Source organism: Polypterus senegalus, chromosome 6 (assembly GCF_016835505.1).
Source record: "Polypterus senegalus isolate Bchr_013 chromosome 6, ASM1683550v1, whole genome shotgun sequence".
Classification (NCBI taxonomy): domain Eukaryota; kingdom Metazoa; phylum Chordata; class Cladistia; order Polypteriformes; family Polypteridae; genus Polypterus; species Polypterus senegalus.
The window spans coordinates 31598362-31618183 of record NC_053159.1 but is presented as its reverse complement, the minus strand read 5'-3'; the positions used below and the strand labels follow the sequence as shown (position 1 = coordinate 31618183).

Below are 19822 nucleotides of genomic sequence, written 5' to 3'. Positions count from 1 at the left end.
TCTACTGATCTTTTTATTTTGATACTGTATTGAGGATTTGTTCTGTTCTGTGTATTGTATTGTATTGACCCCCTTCCTTTTGACACCCACTGCATGCCCAACCTACCTGGAAAGGGGTCTCTATTTGAATTGCCTTTCCCAAAGTTTCTTCAATTTTTCCTTAAAGGGTTTTTTTTTTTTCTTTGGGAGTTTTTTCTTGTCTTCTTAGAGAGTCAAGACTGGGGGCTGTCAAGAGGAAGGGCCTGTTAAAGCCCATTGCGGCACTTCTTATGTGATTTTGGGCTATACAAAAATAAATTGTATTGTATTAACCAGCCTGACCTTGGGCTGAATTTGATGGGACATCCAGTCCTGGGAAGACTGTCAACTGTCTTGAAAGCTCTCCATTTGGAAGCCATCTTAGAATGATGCATATCACATTGTTTGGAAAACCTTCTTAGATGGATGACCAGTAACAATTACTTCTCAGGGTTGTGGCTGATGACCTTTCTTCTTGGTGTGATGTGAACACAACTCTTGAGTGCTCCAGAACACCAAACTGCCCTAAGTTTTGCTTTTATTGAGATAGTCACAATTACTGATAGGTAACTAATCTTGTGAGTTTGATTGAACTGTTGCTAAGTAATATTTTAATTATTGAGGGAGTTGGAAGGGTGAACTTATTATCCCCGCACATGGTTTCTGAATGTCTATTTACTTTTTGGAAAAAAATAACATATTGAAATGTATTTGTCTGCGGTGGGCTGGTGCCCTGCCCGGTGTTTGTTTCCTGCTTTGCGCCCTGTGTTGGTTGGGATTGGCTCCATTTGTTTGATTTCTCAGTTTATAGAAGTTAGTGAAGATAACATAGTTCGGATTTTCGACCTTGATTAGTAAAATCACAGAACTGGAGGAGGGTGGACCTCCCCATGTGCTGTACAACACACTAATTCAATTGTGAAGAATTGGGCTGTTGAGCCATTAGTGTCACTTTTATAGGCACTGCATGTTGCTCACTGTGAATGAAGGACTTGGGCTGTTCAGAATATTCATTATAAAAATGGATTTATGACTTGGTGCACAGGCACTGTTTAAATGATTGCTCAATATGTGATATCATATACATTTCAAAGTTATATTGGGATCATGCCCTGACTGGAAGCCTGGGAGAGCAGGGGGACCAAGGAAAGGGCAAGACATTCTCCAGGGTGTGGAAGGACAGCCACCCTAGATTACATTGTGAGCACAAGCATGTGGCTGTAAAGCTCAAGCCTGTTGGGTTACGCGTCCACGACCGGGTGGCACTGGGATAATTCTGGAACCGTGGTCTGCAGCACTTCCAGAGGTGGAAGTGCTGCTAGAAGAGGAGTCGGATTTAAAACACACAGCACTTCTGCCTCAACCGGAAATGCTGTCGGAACTTAATCGAGGAACACCTGGAGTGCTTCTGGGTGAGGCATAAAAGGGGCCGCCTCACTCCACTCGGGGTGCCAGAGTCGGGTGGAAGAGGGCGGAGCTTGCAGGAGAGGAGTGGAGGTGGAAAAGAAGAGAAAAGAAAGACAAAAAGATAAGGACTGAGTAATTGGGAAGATTTGTGGTTGCATTGTGTTGTGCAGAAAAGTAAAATAAACTGTGTGTGTTTTGGGGACATTCTGAGTCCGTCTTTCTGTGTCCTGGGGGGGCAAAACTCCACAATATCTAAAATGTATATTAGGGTTCTGAAAATAAATGTAGCCATTTTCAATCCTGCTTAATGCATTTTGAGGATTGCAGAGATCTGGAGCCTTTCCTAGCAGCATCGGATAAAAAATGGGAGCAAACTCATGACAGTGTGCCAAGGTACCACAGGGCAGACTTCGAGGCACCAATTAAACCAACCAGTGCATATTTGGGGTATTTGAGGAGACTAATGTGCCCAGAAGAGTCGATATGGACGTGGGGGAGATGTGAATGAGCCTGGCAAAAGAACCCAATGTAAAACAACAAGTGTTTTTGCTTCCACTGACTATGGAAGGTGCTACATAAAGCCAATTATATGAAAATGTATTGAGTAGTGCACAATATGGCAGTCTCCTGGTTTTGTAACCTTCTTGAGCAGTTTATGGTCACAGGGATGCATGGACAGTTTTGGGACAGTTGATTTGAAAAGTGTATGGCTATGGATGCATTGCTGCCTGTTTTGTCTTGGTAGAGAAATATTTTACTCTCCTTTCCCCTTTTGTATTATTAATATGTAGCCTTTGTCAGAATGCCTCAAATCTCACAGACTTATCACTGTTTTTAAGGTATTGTACTTTATAACTTCTCCCTACCTTCCCTTCTACATTTACAACCTCAGGCAATTAGGTGTAGTAAAAGACAAGCAGGAGTTAAGTTACACTTTAAATAGTGCATTATTGGTAATATTCATAAAATAACAATATGAAAAGTACATTTGAATATTGGCAAACATTACAACCTGATAAATGACATGTAGGTTCAGTTGGCACACAGTCTTGTTAGTTACTTTAAATGTCTCTTCTTAAGTCCTCATTTCTGGTCAGCTTTCTTCAGAACTGGCTGCATGCCAATCTCAATATGGTTCCCAAGTTGTGCTCTCCATTGTGTTGTCCTTTTCAGTTCATGGTGTGTGACGTGCTCCTTCATCAGATGTTTGAAAGAGAGAGAGAGAGAGAGAGAGGTAAAGCAAAGAAATTTATAGATTCTCTTTCCATACCCTACAGCCAATAGGGCATCATGGTACTTAAAGGCTTCTAATACAAGCCAATTCCAAACAACCATACTTGAGACCAATGGGGCACAGAATACCTCCACGCCTGCCCCTAAAACCATTTGTTGAGCTGATGTTTGCCAGTTAGGCAGTCTGGCTTTCTTGTGGGGGTTGATTGAGAGAGTCCTGCAGAGAATCACTTGCCAAACTGGTTTGAGGCACTCACACCGACCCTGTCATAAAATTCACTATCCTGACTTAGTCCTACAAATAATGTTACAAATAAAGACATACAAAATATTTATCAACCGGTATGCAGAATTTCACACCACAACACTGCCATGATCAGGGTTACAATTGTTATGTTTTGAAACATTACTATGGGATGGCTAGGATGAACCTGTGCCCGGTTCAGTGGCCGTGGGATTGGCTCCGGCCTTCACACCCTGACTAGGATTAAACAGGTTTGTGAATGGCTGACTGACAATTGGGTGGAAATGTGACCACAATGACAATATGAGTGCCAGAGCATTGCAATGTGTTACTTTGTCAAAAAATTTACTTTGAGCTGGAAAAGGTGATTACCACTGATATATTCTTAAGGTTTGCTATCACAATTGTACACAATTGTAGTTTGGTTTTAAACAGTACTAGAAAGTGAGTTACAATGATTGTTACAAATCAGAAGTACAGCATATATTTTTATTGGAATGGTTACATTTGCATTGAAAGATGCTAAAGTATAAAACTAGAGCGTACAGTTGCACTTGAAAGTTTGTGAACCCTTTAGAATTTTCTATATTTCTGCATAAATATGACCTAAAACATCATCAAGTCCTAAAAGTAGATATAAAGAGAAACCAGTTAAACAAATGAGACAAAAATATTATACTTGGTCATTTATTTATTGAGGAAAATGATCGAATATTACATATTTGTGAGTGGCAAAAGTATGTGAACTTCTAGGATTAGCAGTCAGTTTGAAGGTAAAATTCGCGTCAGGTGTTTCAATCAGTAGGATGACAATCAGGTGTGAGTTGGCACCCTGTGTTATTTAAAGAACAGGATCGATCAAAGTCTGCTCTTCACAACACGTTTGTGGAAGTGTATCATGGCACGAACAAAGGAGATTTCTGAGGACCTCAGAAAAAGAGTTGTTGATGCTCATCAGGCTGGAAAAGGTTACAAAACCATCTGTAAAGAGTTTGGACTCCACCAATCCACAGTCAGACAGATTGTGTACAAATGGAGGAAATTCAAGACCATTGTTACCCTCCCCAGAAGTGGTCGACCAACAAAGATCACTCCAAGAGCAAGGCGTGTAATAGTCGGTGAGGTCACAAAGGACCCCAGGGTAATTTCTAAGTAACTGAAGGCCTCTCTCACATTGGCTGATGTTCATGTTCATGAGTCCACCATCAGGAGAACACTAAACAACAATGGTGTGCATGACAGGGTTGCAAGGAGAAAGCCACTGTTCTCAAAAAAAAACATTGCTGCTCGTCTGAAGTTTGCTAAAGATCATATGGACAAACCAGAAGGCTATTGGAAGAATGTTCTGTGGATGGATGAGACCATAATAGAACTTTTTGGTTTAAATGAAAAGTGTTATGTTTGGAGAAAGGAAAACACTGCATTCCAGCATAAGAACCTTATGCCATCTGTGAAACATGGTGGTGGTAATATCATGGTTTGGGCCTGTTTTGCTGCATCTGGGCCAGGATGGCTTGCCTTCATTGATGGAACAATGAATTCTGAATTATATCAGAGAATTCTAAAGGAAAATGTCAGGACATCTGTCCATGAACTGAATCTCAAGAGAAGGTGGGTCATGCAGCAAGACAACGACCCTAAGCACACAAGTCGTTGTACCAAAGAATGGTTAAAGAAGAATAAAGTTAATGTTTTGGAATGGCCAAGTCAAAGTCCTTACCTTAAACTGATCGAAATGTTGTGGAAGGGCCTGAAGCGAACAGTTAATGTGAGGAAACCCACCAACATCCCAGAGTTGAAGCTGTTCTGTACGGAGGAATGGGCTCAAATTCCTCCAAGCCGGTGTGCAGGAATGATCAAAAGTTACTGGAAACGTTTAGTTGCAGTTATTGCTGGAAAGGGGGGTCACACCAGATACTGAAAGCAAAGGTTCACATACATTTGCCACTCACAAATATGTAATATTTGATCATTTTCCTTAATAAATAACTTACCAAGTATAATATTTTTGTCTCATTTGTTTAACTGGTTTCTCTTTATCTACTTTTAGGAATTGAGTGAAAATCTGATGATGTTTTAGGTCATATTTATGCAGAAATATAAAAAATTTTAAAGGGTTCACAAACTTACAAGCACAACTGTACCTGAAAAAAGAAAATATGAAGAAGGTTGGCACCTTGAAGCAAAGAGGACAGCCGACTGATCACTTCACGACAGGACATCTTCTTAATTGACTTCACTTGGATACACCCTGCTCTCTGCTCCATCATAATTCATTTGGAGGGAAAAGTGGACTTTCTCCAAATGGGCTTCTTTCAGTTAATTTTACTGCAGAGTGGTAGTGGTCACCATTAGAAAGCTGAGTGCAATTCTGTATTCTTGTTTTATGTATTTTTTCACTAAGTTGGGAAGAGTCAATTGATGCTTGGCCACTGAATACCAATCTTAGGAAGAATCTAATTCTGAGGGAGGCAATGCCCCCTGCTGGATACACCAATTAATCAACCCATCCATCTTTAAATCAACTTGCAAATTCCTATGCAGGGTAGTGGGGGTCTGTCCTGACAGAATCAGAGGTAAGGCAAACACCAACCCTGAACAGGGCAGCGGTATGTTGCAAGGTACTGTTACATCAAACAACAGTTTGTTGAACACTTTTAGGGGTATCTATGGATTTTGACCTGCTTGTAAAAATCACCCTGTTAATTCCCTGTTTTGTTGCAATTGCCTACTTTTGTGATTTCCATTCAAATTACTAAGTATACAACAGCCACAACTGGAACATCTGAACTGATCTAAAGGACATGACACTGCTGCTGGGGATGAACCTCGAGGAAACCAAGTACTGCAAATGGGATAGCCAGACTAAAGAGGCTCATTACACTACAAAGAACTGGCCACTCCATCAACATTTGGTTCCAGGGCAGAAACGGGTGGCACACAGACCACTTGTCAACCCGATAAAAATATTTTTATTTGCTTTTCAGAAAAACAATTGGACTGATGAAAAGTTTTATGAAAGCAATGAACAAGGAAAGTGATGCTTTTATATATTTGAGACAAGGAAGGCACTTCTGTTGGTCCCAAACCAGCAGTGACCAGCAGTTTGAAGAGCTGCTAATGGTGCTGGAGGACATTGCATGGAAGGCATCCAAGGATGTCAGTGAGAATTTTCTTGGCAACTACAGAGCACCAAAAAATGTCCTTCTGGTTCATAACAAGAGTCAAGCATACAAATTGACAAAACTGAGGTTCTCCTTACTGGTTTAAAATCAACATTATCCAAAACTGATCATTTTATATTTGTTATTGATAATTCCTCTGTCTCCCCTTCCCTACAGGTCAAGACTCTGGGTGTCATCCTTGACAGTGCTCTATCCTTTCAGTCCCACATCAATAACATCTCCCGGTCTGCATATTTCCACTTGCGTAACATTAATCGTATTCCCCCCCTACCTCACTCCCCACACCACTGCTACCCTTGTTCATAGCCTTGTCACTTCTCGTCTGGATTATTGCAATTCCTTTTTCCTTTTCTTTCTTGCAAGTCTCTCTCTATAAGCCTCAACTAGTCCAGAATTCAGCTGCCCACATCATAACTAGAACTCCCTCTATTCACCATATCACTCCCGTCTTGCAGCAGCTTCACAGGCTTCCAGTTAAGTTCCACATTGACTTCAAAATTCTCCTGTTAACATTTAAGGCTCTCCACAACCTTGCCCCTCCATATCTGTCCGACCTCCTCCATGTTGTTATTCCCTCCCACACCCTTAGATCGTCTTCCTCCATTCACTTGACTGTCCCCTTCACCCGTCTTACCAGCTCTGGGACGCATTATCATCTGAGCTTATAGAAATATTGAATCTAAACTTAAAACTCATCTGTTTAAGACTGCTTTCTCTCTTTGATTACAATTGCTCTCTATTATTTTAACTTTTTTTATATTTCTTTGTATTTTTAGTTTTTGTTTATAATGTGATTTTTACTTATTGTTCAGTGTCCTTGAGTATTTAGAAAGATGTAAATGTATTATAAATCCATGAAGTGCAACATGTCACTAAAGATTCATGTTCTGCTGGAATTCTTCCCTGCTAAGCTTAGTTCTGTCAAGTCACAAACATTTTGGAAGGCTTCACTAGGATATTCCAGCAATGAAAAAGCATTATCGGGGCAAGAGGACTATTGTCTTATCTGATTTTATTTGAGTGATTTTAGTACAAATGGAAACTGGTGGCAAAGCATTATACAAATGTGTCAGCATCATTAAGCGATTAAACACACTAAATTCAATTAAAGTTGATGTCATGTTTCTCCAGATTCACATGTTATACTGTCAACTGGAAGTTATGATTGTGCTCAACTGTCAAGCTGTCTATCATAATAACCACAGAGTTTTCTAGAAGCAGTTTCAAGAAGTCATCCAGTGTTATTGCTATTGCTATTACAATTTACAGACTGGCTCACGACATCTTTTTTATAATTTGTATTCCAGCCCGTTTAGGTGGCTGTCAAGGTGGGTATCTTCACTTACGCCTACTGCCCAAGGCCGGTGCCCAGATTTTAGCCTCCCTCCCTCACTCATTTTCTGAGTTTCACTGTAGGCCCTGCCTGAGAGTGAAATACAGTAAGTATAACACCGACCTACGTCGTCACCTAAAAGCTCCATTCTGCATGACCCACTACCACAAGAGCCCGTTTGCTTTGTTGTCACTTCCGTGTCATCATTTGCTATGCAAGACGACGATGAACATGAGGGGTGACTAGCATGCGATTGGGCCGGCGCTCCTACTCGGGGTGTGTTCACATTCCGCCGGTTACCTGCTACGAAGAATCGGCGTGCATTTCGAAAAGCGGCGGACCTGCGGCGGCATTCTGGACGGCCTTCTTGTAAGTACTTGGAACACGGGGCTCACGAATAAAAACAAAATCCTTAAAATCCAGAGCTGACTCGTGCAAGGCTGATGCTGCAAATCTCTTCTCTGCAGGTACCACTTTCTGTAAAAGTCCGGCGACGACATGCTGCTACAGGTAAGGGGGTCTCAGATGAAGGACTTTCATTCGTGCGCAGTCTTCTCTTTGGGGGTCACAGTTAGCCGCTTGAAAAGCGCTAATACATCTCGCCTGAGTTTTGACAGCTCCTCCGAGTCACGGCGCTCGTCAATTCTCCGCTAAGATGTCTTGCAAGCAGGCGCTCGGTGTTTTTCGGTTGTGTAAAATAAAAGGCTGGATAGTCCTAATTCATCCGAGATCAACGCTACTGTTTTGCGTTCATGCTAGAAAAAATAGTATTCCGTGTTTTGTAAAAGACTTGACTCGAATGGGCGCGTTGTTTTGCAATTCGTTGATTTGGAAAATGTAGATCACTTTCCTTTTTTTGACGGCATCAACCTCAAACTACGAGCAACTATTTTCTTAATGCTAATTATGACACGTGCCTTGCTATGAATTGGCGTCCACACTGTAAAAAAAATAATGTTAAATTTACGGTAAAGTGCTGGCAGCTACGTAGGGTTGCCAGAACTTTACCGTAAAAAAAGGAGAAGATTGTTTTTGGGTCTGCGGTATAATTTTGTTGTAAATAACTGTTTTTATTTCTTTACAACACATTCCAGTAGAAGTGAACGTTTAACCATATCCACGCACAGTAATAAATATGCCAATCAATAAACCATTAAAAACACAGTCAGAAACAAACACCAGTACACAGTTTGTATCAGTACAGTAACAATAAACAATAGCAAACAGTTTTTTGGTTTTTTTTTAACTTTGTTCTAATCTAATTTTATTTCATATCTTATCAACTTAAACTATGACTTTAAAATATTCTCAGATTTAATCTTTCGTCACTTTTCCTTCTCTTATGTATAATTACATGGAGAACTGAAATTTGCCGGTTTTAAAAATAAAAAACAATTACAATACTAAACATTTTTTTTGTACTAATCTTCTTTTACTTCATATCTTATTAAAACCAGTTATGAAGATAAAATCTTATTAGTTTTTCTCTCTCGGCTCCCTTTCCTTACCCCAAGTACAGTCCCTCGGGCTAAAACCGAGGTATGCCGATTGATTAAAAAACAATAATTTTCAACAAAAGTTAAAAAGAATCAACTATTGAGGCTTATCTTACCTTTGGGGTCTCTTATCATTCGAAGTGGCCTCTTCATAAAACGATATATTGTCTTTAATCATCTGAGTGATTTTCTGTGAGGGGAAAAAACGTTTTGCTTGTTAGGAAGTTCACATCTGACTTTCCATAAGACCCCTTTTATCATATTTATTCTGGCCCAGTCCTTTTCCCCAACCTTTCTTTTCCGGATCTTCCAAAGACCACTATGTCTTTATCCAACTTAGCTTTCATTAATGAATCATGCAATATCTTTTTTCATACGATGTAATTACACCATATTGCTTGAAGAAGGGACCTGAGTTGCCTCAAAGGCTTGCATATTGTAATCTTTTTAGTTAGCCAACAAAAGGTGTCATTTTGCTTGGCCTTTTAATACATTCATGGCTAACACGGTACAACACCCTAGTACTACATTATATACATCGAAAAGAATTCATTGTTTAAGGAAGTAATGGCATATTGTCTGGTGGAGAAGTAAAGTTTGCTTTTGTGGTGTATGGTGTCCTACAGGCGTGCCTGGTTATCGAATACGACCCACCATAAATCAGCTTCCATATCCTCAAAACACCTTTAGCACGCAGGGAAAAATAAGTCTGCTAATTTTTAAGGTTTTTTTCCCCAACTCGTCAAAGGTATGGGCTTCACTAGGAACAATACGGTAAAAGGGTGCGTTTCCTTATGCAAATATCGCAACTTCGGTGTTACTGAAACAGAGCTTTACATTTTACATTTCACAGTTGTTTAACAGATGTTTTCAGTGTAACTGTAATGTACTATCAGTAAACGGTATGTAGCATATTTGGAAGGTAGAAAAATATTGATTTTACAGACCTTGGCCGTAACAAATAATGAAATGTATTAAGCTATACGGGTAAGTTTCCTGTTTGTCAGAAAAGGTATTTTGCTTTCACCATTTACAGTATTTTTACCGTTAAATTTACTGGCATTTTTTACAGTTCAGGGTTGGCTCTTGTGTTACGTTTGATGCTGCCAGCCTGCGCTCCAACTCGCCGCCACCACATACTAAGTGAATCTGTAAACTGAAATATTAAAAACACGGGTAACATCAATCTTGCGGCGTCAGTAACCAGCCCATCATAAATATCAGAAACATACATGTTATTTATTATTATTATTATTATTATTATTATTATTATTATTATTATTATTATTATTAGGTGGCCACTAAAGCCGCAAGACTTGGCTTATCCATGTTTTCAATGTGAATCTTGCAGGAACGAGAGATTCAATTCTTCTTAACACTAACTTGCGTTTAACGATTTTCTGGAAAATATGCAGTAGTGTGCAGCGTTTCTTCCTCACGGATCCAGCGTCCTGGGTTCGAATTCTGCGCCCGATACTTGTCTATATGGAGTTTTACCTGCAGATAGTAGTGACAGTAACAGTAAGGAATACATCGTCCGCTGAATGCAACATTTACGGCACATTCAAGAAGAATATTAGTGGCTACTGACTAACCTCCTGACCTTCGGACATAAAGTTCCCCTAAATCTCACCTTCAGAAAGCTAAAGGTCCCGTGCAATTTAGTAGAAGGGGCGGAGAAATGAGAAATGTGACAGTACGCCCGCGATCCGACACCATCACTACCCCAACACAGTTTACTCGCCCACTCAACTGCTATATATGGATGTGTGCGTTGAGGAGCTTGGCGATGTACTAGCGGCCTGTCTGTATAGAGAAAAGAAAGATTGCTTTTATTTTAACTGAGTGAACAAAACTATAAAGTTTCGTTATGCTTGTATAAATCCGCCTCCTAGCTACAACAGCATCGCGTAAAAGACCCGACAAGCAACGCGAAAACTTCTTACGAACAGAGCGGCCGCGCCGGTGGGGATTTGAACCCGGGTCTCTACAGCCTTGGACAATTTCGTACCAATCCATCCAAAACATTAAACGATATGTTATGCGACATTTTTAAAACCTGATACAATATATTAATTAAGAGATCAATAATGTCCGTATAAATGCATATTATTAATAAAATAATGAAGTTAAGGAGTTAAGACCGAGGACGCGTTATGAGGAAAAATAATGTATCGATAAAGTAGGAACTAAGCTGAAAACTAGAAATTAATAATAATAGTATGTCTTTCAAAAGCAACTTGAATTAAGTAATCACGCTTGAGCCGTGGCTCCTCACTTCCTTTAAAACCTTTTGATTCGTTCGGTGTGTACGGTACTTTCCACTGTTTTCATCACGAACAAAATGACTCATTTAAAATTAATTATTTAAAAAGAATTATTTACAATTAAATGTTTTAGAAATATTAATTATTTATTAATTAATTATTTAAAGTAACACAATTTTTTGTACTAATGCAGTAATGTGTCCGGTATAATTCTCAACTAGAAAACATAATTAGTTTGATTTCATAGTATGTTTTTTGTGGGTCGTGTGGCTCCTCGCAGAACCTTTGCTTGACATTCAAACCTTTTGAGAAAGAAATCGTCCTTTGGGCTTTGAAAGGTTTGCTAATATGCGGACAAAACAAAAATATTTAATGTGCAGTAGGGAACCTAGCGGGAGAGAGAAAGAAAGAAAGAAAGATTAGGTCCTTCGATGGACTGCTGCTCTTTCCAAGGTTGGCTCCTGCCTTGCACCAAGTGCAGCAAAGATATTCCATGAAGTGGATTAAGGAGGTTTAAGAATGTGATAGATAGATAGATAGATAGATAGATAGATAGATAGATAGATAGATAGATAATAACAGACAATAACTTTGTATAATATTAACGTTTACCCCGGGTGGAATTGAAGAGTCGCATAGTGTGGGGGAGGAATGATCTCCTCAGTCTGTCAGTGGAGCAGGACGGTGACAGCAGTCTGTGGCTGAAGCTGCTCCTCTGTCTGGAGATGACCCTGTTCAGTAGATGTAGTGGATTCTCCATGATTGACAGGAGTTTGCTCAGCGCCCGTCGCTCTGCCACAGATTTCAAACTGTCCAGCTCCATGCCTACAATAGAGCCTGCCTTCCCAACCAGTTTAGCCAGGCGTGAGATGTCCCTCTTCTTTATGCTGCCTCCCCAGCACACCACTGCGTAGAAGAGGGCACTCGCCACAACCATCTGATTGCAGATGTTGAAGGATGCCAGTCTTCTAACGAAGTATAGTCGGCTCTGACCTTTCTTACACAGTGCATCAGTATTGGCAGTCCAGTCCAATTTATCATCCAGCTGCACTCTTAGGTATTTATAGGTCTGCACCCTCTGTACACAGTCACCTCTGGTAATAAAGGGGTCCATGAGGGGCCTGGGCCTCCTAAAATCCACCACCAGCTCTTTGGTTTTGCTGGTGTTAAGGTGTAAGTGGTTTGAGTTGCACCATTTAACAAAGTCCTTGATTAGCTTCCTATACTCCTCCTTCTGCCCACTCCTGATGCAGCCCACAATAGCAGTATTGTCAGCGAACTTTTGCACGTGGCAGGACTCTGAGTTGTATTGGAAGTCCAATGTACTGTATATCGGCTGAACAGGACAGGAAAAAGTACAGTCCCCTGTGGCGCTCCTGTGTTGCTGACCACAATGTTAGACCGGCAGTTCCCGAGACGCACATACTGACGTCTGTCTTTAAGATAGTCCACGATCCATACCACCAGGTAGGAATCTACTCCTATCTCTGTCAGCTTGTCCCTAAGGAGCAGAGGTTGGATGGTGTTGAAGATGCTAGAGAAGTCCAAAAACATAATTCTTACAGCACCACTGCCTCTGTCCAAGTGGAAGTGGGATCGGTGTAGCATATAGATGCTGGCATCCTCCGCTCCCACCTTCTCCTGGTATGCGAACTGCAGAGGGTCGAGGGCGTGGCGGACCTGTGGCCTCAGGTGGTGAAGCAGCAGCCACTCCATAGTCTTCATCAAATGTGACGTCAGAGCAACAGGCTGGAAGTCATTCAGCTCACTAGGACATGATACCTTTGAGACTGGGGTGATGCAAGTTGTTTTCCAAAGCCTAGGGACTCTCCCCTGTTCCAGGCTCAGGTTGAAGATGAGCTGTAGAGGACTCCCCAGCTTCAGCACATAGGCCTTTAGCAGTCGTGGCAATACTCCATCTGGACCCACTGCTTTGCTGGCACGAAGTTTCTTCATCTCTCTACTCACCTGGGCTGCTGTAATTGTGGGTGGGGATGTCTCTCCTATGCTGGTATCAGCAGAAGGATGGGTGGAGGGTGCAGTACTCCGAGGTGAGAGTGGGTTAGGGTGGTCAAACCTGTTAACGAAGTTATTCATTTGGTTTGCACTCTCCACATGTCTCTCGATGGTGGCACCCCGCTTTGAGCTGCAGCCAGTGATGATCACACTTCCTACTTGCTGTTATTCTGCAACTTCTGTTCCAGTTTTCTCCTGTACTGCTCTTTCGCCGCCCTGAGCTGGACTCGGAGTTCCTTCTGTACGCGCTTGAGCTCATGCTGATCACCGCCTTTAAAAGCCCTTTTCTTCTGGTTCAAAAGGCCTGGCTTGTTGTTAGCATAGCAGCGTACTGTTCTTACTGGAACAATAATGTCCATACAGAAGCTGATGCAGTCAGTAGTGCAGTCAACAACAACAACAACATTTATTTATATAGCACATTTTCATACAAACAGTAGCTCAAAGTGCTTTACATAATAAAGAATAGAAAAATAAAAGACACAATAAGAAAAAAAAATAAATCAACATTAATTAACATCGAATAAGAGTAAGGTTCTTTGGCCAGGGGGGACAGAAAAAACAAAAAAACTCCAGACAGCTGGAAAAAAAATAAAATCTGTAGGGATTCCAGACCATGAGACCACCCAGTCCCCTCTGGGCATTCTACCTAACATAAATGAAAGTCATCTTTGGATTTAGGGTTCTCACGGAAGGGCTTGATGATGATGATGGTCATGTAGAGTTCTGCCTTTTAATCCTTCCATCATTGTTTGAGCATCATGAAGCTTTGAGTAGGTGGAGGTGGCGCAGGCCACCACCACAAAGAAACCGGAAAAGAAACAGAAAAGAGAGTAGGGGTCAGTACGATTTTAGAGCCACCATGAATAGTTATTATGATGAATTGAACATACAGAGTATCAGGATTAAATTAAAGTGAAGTTATGAGAAGGCCATGTTAAAGTAATGTGTTTTCAGCAGTGTTTTAAAGTGCTCTACTGTATTAGCCTGGCGAATTCCTATCGGCAGGCTATTCCAGATTTTAGGTGCATAACAGCAGAAGGCCGCCTCACCACTTCTTTTAAGTTTCGCTCTTGGAATTCTAAGGAGACACTCATTTGAGGATCTAAGGTTACGATTTGGAATATAAGGTGTCAGACATTCCGATATATAAGATGGGCGAGATTATTTAAGGCTTTATAAACCATAAGCAGAATTTTAAAGTCAATCCTGAATGACACAGGTAACCAGTGTAGTGACATCAAAACTGGAGAAATGTGTTCGGATTTTCTTTTCCTAGTTAGGATTCTAGCAGCTGCATTCTGCACTCGTTGCAAACGATTTATGTCTTTTTTGGGTAGTCCTGAAAGGAGTGCGTTACAGTAATCTAGTCGACTGAAAACAAACGCGTGAACTAATTTCTCAGCATCTTTCAGTGATATAAGAGGTCTAACTTTACTTATGTTTCTTAAGTGAAAAATGCTGTCCTAGTGATCTGATTAATATGCGATTTAAAATTCAGATTACAGTCAACAATCACCCCTAAGCTTTTTACCTCCGTCTTGACTTTTAATCCTAATGTATCCAGTTTATTTCTAATAGCCTCATTGTATCCATTATTGCTAATCACTAAGATTTCAGTTTTCTTTATTTAACTTGAGAAAGTTACTATTCATCCATTCTGAGATACAAGTCAGACATTCTGTTAGTGAATCAAGAGAATCGGGGTCATCAGGTGCTATTGATAAGTACAGCTGTGTGTCATCAGCATAGCTGTGGTAGCTCACGTTGTGCCCTGAGATAATCTGACCTAACGGAAGCATGTAGATTGAGAAGAGCAGCGGACCCAGGATAGAGCCTTGTGGAACACCATATCGGATATCATGTGTCTTCGAGTTGTAATTCCCACAACTAACAAAAATTTTCTCCCTGTCAGGTAGGATTCAAACCAATTTAAGACACTGCCAGAGAGGCCCACCCATTGACTAAGGCGATTTCTAAGAATATTATGATCAATGGTGTCAAATGCAGCACTCAGATCTAAGAGGATGAGAACAGATAAATGGCCTCTGTCTGCGTTCACTCGCAAATCATTTACTTCTTTAATGAGTGCAGTTTCTGTGCTGTGATTTGTTCTAAAACCAGACTGAAATTTATCAAGAATAGCATGTTTATGGAGGTGGTCATTTAACTGCATAATGACTGCCTTCTCCAGAACTTTACTTAAGAAAGGCAGGTTAGAGATGGGTCTAAAATTTTCAAGAGCCGAGGGGTCAAGATTATGTTTCTTAAGAAGGGGCTTCAACTACAGCAGTCTTAAGACAGTCTGGGAAGACCCCCGTATCTAATGACGAATTTACTATGTCCAGAACATTATCAATTAGCACGCCTGATACTTCTTCTTCTACTTCTTCTAACCTCCTCAATGTTCTCACTATGTGACCCCTGCAGGACATCCCAGTCTGTAGTTCCAAAGCAGTCTCTCAGAGCCTGCTCTGCCTAAGGGGACCACTTCCTGAACGAGCGTGTGGTTGTAGGTAGCACCCTCACTCTTGGTTTGTATTGAGGCTGAAGCAGAACCAGGGTATGATCTGCTTTCCCAAGCGCAGGCAGCGGGGTGGCGCTGTATGCGTCTTTAACGTTTGCATACAGTAGGTCGATAGTCCTGTTTCCCCGAGTGTTACAATCCACATACTGGGAGAAGGCAGGTAATGTTTTGTCCAGCGTCACATGGTTAAAGTCTCCAGCCATTAGCACAAGCACCTCAGGGTTCTGTGTTTGTAGCTTAGCAACAGCGGAATGGATGATGTCACTTGCTATCTCCGCATTTGCTCGAGGAGGGATGTAAACAATAACAACAATAACAACAATGATGTGTCCAAACTCTCTGGGCAAGTAATAGGGTCGCAAACTTACGGCCAACAGTTCGATGTCCCTGCAGCAAGTGGAGATTTTAACGTTTACATGTCCTGAGTTCCACCATCTTGTATTCACATAGAGAGCGAGTCCTCCTCCTTTCCGCTTCCAGCAGGTATTTCTGTTTCTGTTTGCTCTAACTGTGCTAAACCCGGGTAGCTCCACGTTAGCATCTGGGATGTTAGTTTTTAGCCACGTTTCACCAAAACACAGCAAACTGCATTCTCTGTAGGTCCTGACATTTTTCACCAGCGCAGCCAGCTCATCGGCCTTATTTGGTATTTGGTAGTGAGTTCACATTTCCCAGGATTACAGAAGGCACTAGAGGCTTATATCGCCACTTTCTCGCTAGCCACTTAGCTTTTAGCTTAGCACCGGCTCTGTTGCCACAATACCGCCTTCTTACTTCGTCAGTAAGTTCTTGTAAATTCAGAAATCCACTGCATATGTAAAGTTGAAGGGGTCGAGTTGCACCCCGTCCCCCAGACAGATGCACTATGTTACTAAAATAAGACTGCAACAAAAGTTTGTTTTTTTTTCTTAAAAGTTTTTACTTTTCTTTAAGGCTACGCCCAATGTAAATACATTTATAATCATCACCTGTACCTTTAAACACAAAAATAGACATAGAAATATAGAAATTCCGGATTACTTTGATCTTTCATATTTAGCTTGAGAGTGGTCACTTCTTCTCCTGTATTTTTATTTGCTATTTTCCCCTTGTAAACGTCAGCCAGCCGCTCCTCAAGTATATTCAAATGACAATAAAGTCACACGCACGTGCACGTCATAAATGTTCTGCTTGCCCAAACAGCTGGACGAGCAAACCTCTTAAACCACACACACACACACACAGAACCGTGCCAAAATATTTCATAGACAAAAATGTCTTTGCTGATGTAAATCAAAAATTAAAAAGGCTTCAACTTTCCATCAATCCACCTTCTAAACCCACTTATCCAAAGTATGAACGCAGAGAAGGTGGAGCCCAATCCAGCAAGCATCGGATTGAAGTTTTCTGTCATTTCAATATCATTAATGGAACTCATGTGCTTTTAAACGTATTTTGAGAAATGTAGGTTATATCTTTACATTATTAACAATTTATAATGTTACTTAGGATATGATGCAAATTAGCAGTACGATTAGACTAAAAAATGCAGATATATTTTATGATTCGTCAGGACCCTAACCCCCCTCAGCCACAAAAAGTTTCAATGTCAAACTCCCTGGACGACCCTCTGGTATTTTACTAATTTGCTATTATTTATTCGTGCAGGTTATTTAGAGCCACTTGATATCTGAGAGGGCTGCCAGCTCATTGGAGAGTCACTCAGGCGGCTCTAGTGTTTCTGCTCCCCTTGGCGAAGCTGTAAAAGCCTAAACCAAAAACGATAATTGCTGTTTTACCATTTGGTATAGTTTACCTGTATAAAACTTTCTTTGGAATCTGGTAGTTTGAATAAATTGTGAATTTAATAATATATTCACATTCACATGTGCATTTGAAGGCACTGTAAATATTTGTTTAGAAGAATTTTACCATTCTTGATAAATGATATACCATATAAGATGCTTACTAGAGATATTAGGAAAAAGTATTTTGGAAACGCTGTGGTGGGCTGGCGCCCTGCCCGGGGTTTGTTTCCTGCCTTGCGCCCTGTGTTGGCTCCAGCAGACCCCCGTGACCCTGTAGTTAGGATATAGCGGGTTGGATAATGGATGGATGGATGGATTTTGGGAACGAGTATGTTTTATTTACAAAATATGTAAACTATAACAATATATGAATATATAATAAAAAGGTAACCAATTCATGGTAGTTTCATTTTACAAAGAGAATTCCAGTCTTAATAAGTAAATAATAAGAATGACAAAAATTCTTTGCAATTCCAAAAATACAAATCGCCGAAAAAAACTGTTTTTTTCCTAATTTTATCATTGCGCACTTATAATCAATGTATTTTACTTGTTTATAATAATTCACTCTTCACTGATAAGGTTTGCTAAGAATTACACGCATCCATATAATATATACAGTGCATATGTAAACCATAAAAGCCAGGTGGTTTCTATAATTTTCACTAATTTCACAAATTATTAAATTATTTTTGTTATTTTCATTGTTACTGTTGCTGTAATGTAAAAAGGGACTAATATACATGCAATTCATGACAGTTGTCTTTATTCCGGGGGTTTGTAAGTCAAAGGTGTGGATTGTTTAAAAAATGTCGCTCACCAACTTTTGTCGCCTCATGCGACCACTCCGTTTGCGTAAATGGTAGAGCCGGCCAGGGGGTCACAAAAATATAAACGATCATCTTACATTCTCTTAATAACCTGATACTCACAAATTTCTTTGCACTTGTTCTCCATTTAACGACTCATTGCCTATCCCTTTTTCTGTCGGTTCCTTTCTTCTATTCCCAAACACTTTAATAATGTGAATTTCCCCTTGGGATTAATAAAGTATCTATCTATCTATCTATCTATCTATCTATCTATGTGCGCGTACTCAGCGAATAGCTGACATCGCAGTCGTCGTCTCTCACAAATCTAGACGTTCATCCTGAATGAATTCGAATACTGTATACATATTTACTGTATAGACAGAGAGATATGTGATCCTTTATTTGTTCACAATATATACTGTGTGTAATATTATATATATATATATATATATATATATATATACGCATATGCGTGCATCGCACCTTGCATCTCCATTTCCACATACATAAAGAAAACATAATTCTAAATATCTAACGAAATAATATTGAAAAGATTCCCTAATTAAAAAAAGAATCAAATTAATCACAACTATATATTTCGTGCATGTAAATAAATTAAGAAAAAACGATAATCAATACATTCAATATTATTCATTTTGAGGGATGTGCAAAGGGACAGGGTAAATTATCCATCCATTATCGGATCTGCTGGCCAGTCCACCGCATGCAGACACCGCTAGGTCCGATTTAGAGTCTCCTATTCACCAAAAATGCCCGCCTCTGGAGCGAAAGAGCTTCAGTTTTTTTTCACTAACAAACATTAAGCGCAAAAAAAGAGTAATGCGCCAATGTGCTGCAGATCAATTAAGTTTGCCTCATATACAGTATGTCCTAACATTGAAAAACATCAAGCTCACGTTTCACACGACCAATTTATCGAGACGTTATTCGCAGCGTTGTACAATATACAATACAATACAATACAGTTTATTTTTGTATAGCCCAAAATCACACAGGAAGTGCCGCAATGGGCTTTAACAGGCCCTGCCTTTTGACAGCCCCCCAGCCTTGACTCTCTGAGAAGACAAGGAAAAACTCCCAATAAAACCTTGTAGGGAAAATGGAAGAAACCTCGGAAAGGCAGTTCAAAGAGACCCCTTTCCAGGTAGGTTGGGCGTGCAGTGGGTGTCAAAAGTAGGGGGTCAATACAATACAATACACACAACAGAACAATTCCTTAAGACAGCATAATAAAAATTTTAGAATTACGGTTTAACAGTAGATGATATGACATAATTAGGTTTGGATATTTTTAGAGTCCTGGAGACCTCATCCATCTAGCTGCATCTCCATTTGGCCATGCCACGGCTGAAACATTGCTCGATGAAAGGACCCTCTTTCCCATGATTCCTGTGATCCTCCATCAGGGATGACTTTACCATAGGCAGGCAAACAACTTGGCAGGTGGGCCGTGGCACCAATGGCCACATTTGGGTA

General features: G+C 40.4%; 1 protein-coding gene across 1 annotated transcript in view; it reads left to right on the top strand.

Annotated features, from left to right (window-relative positions):
* The first annotated feature begins 7652 nt into the window (after positions 1-7652).
* si:dkey-205h13.2 overlaps positions 7653-19822 on the top strand; it is a 63499-nt gene continuing 51329 nt past the window's right edge. The window contains exons 1-2 of the mRNA XM_039755764.1: positions 7653-7789; positions 7888-7930. Of these exons, the coding sequence (XP_039611698.1) occupies positions 7919-7930 (12 nt within the window). The 5' untranslated portion in view covers positions 7653-7789; positions 7888-7918. The remainder of the gene's footprint in view (positions 7790-7887; positions 7931-19822) is intronic.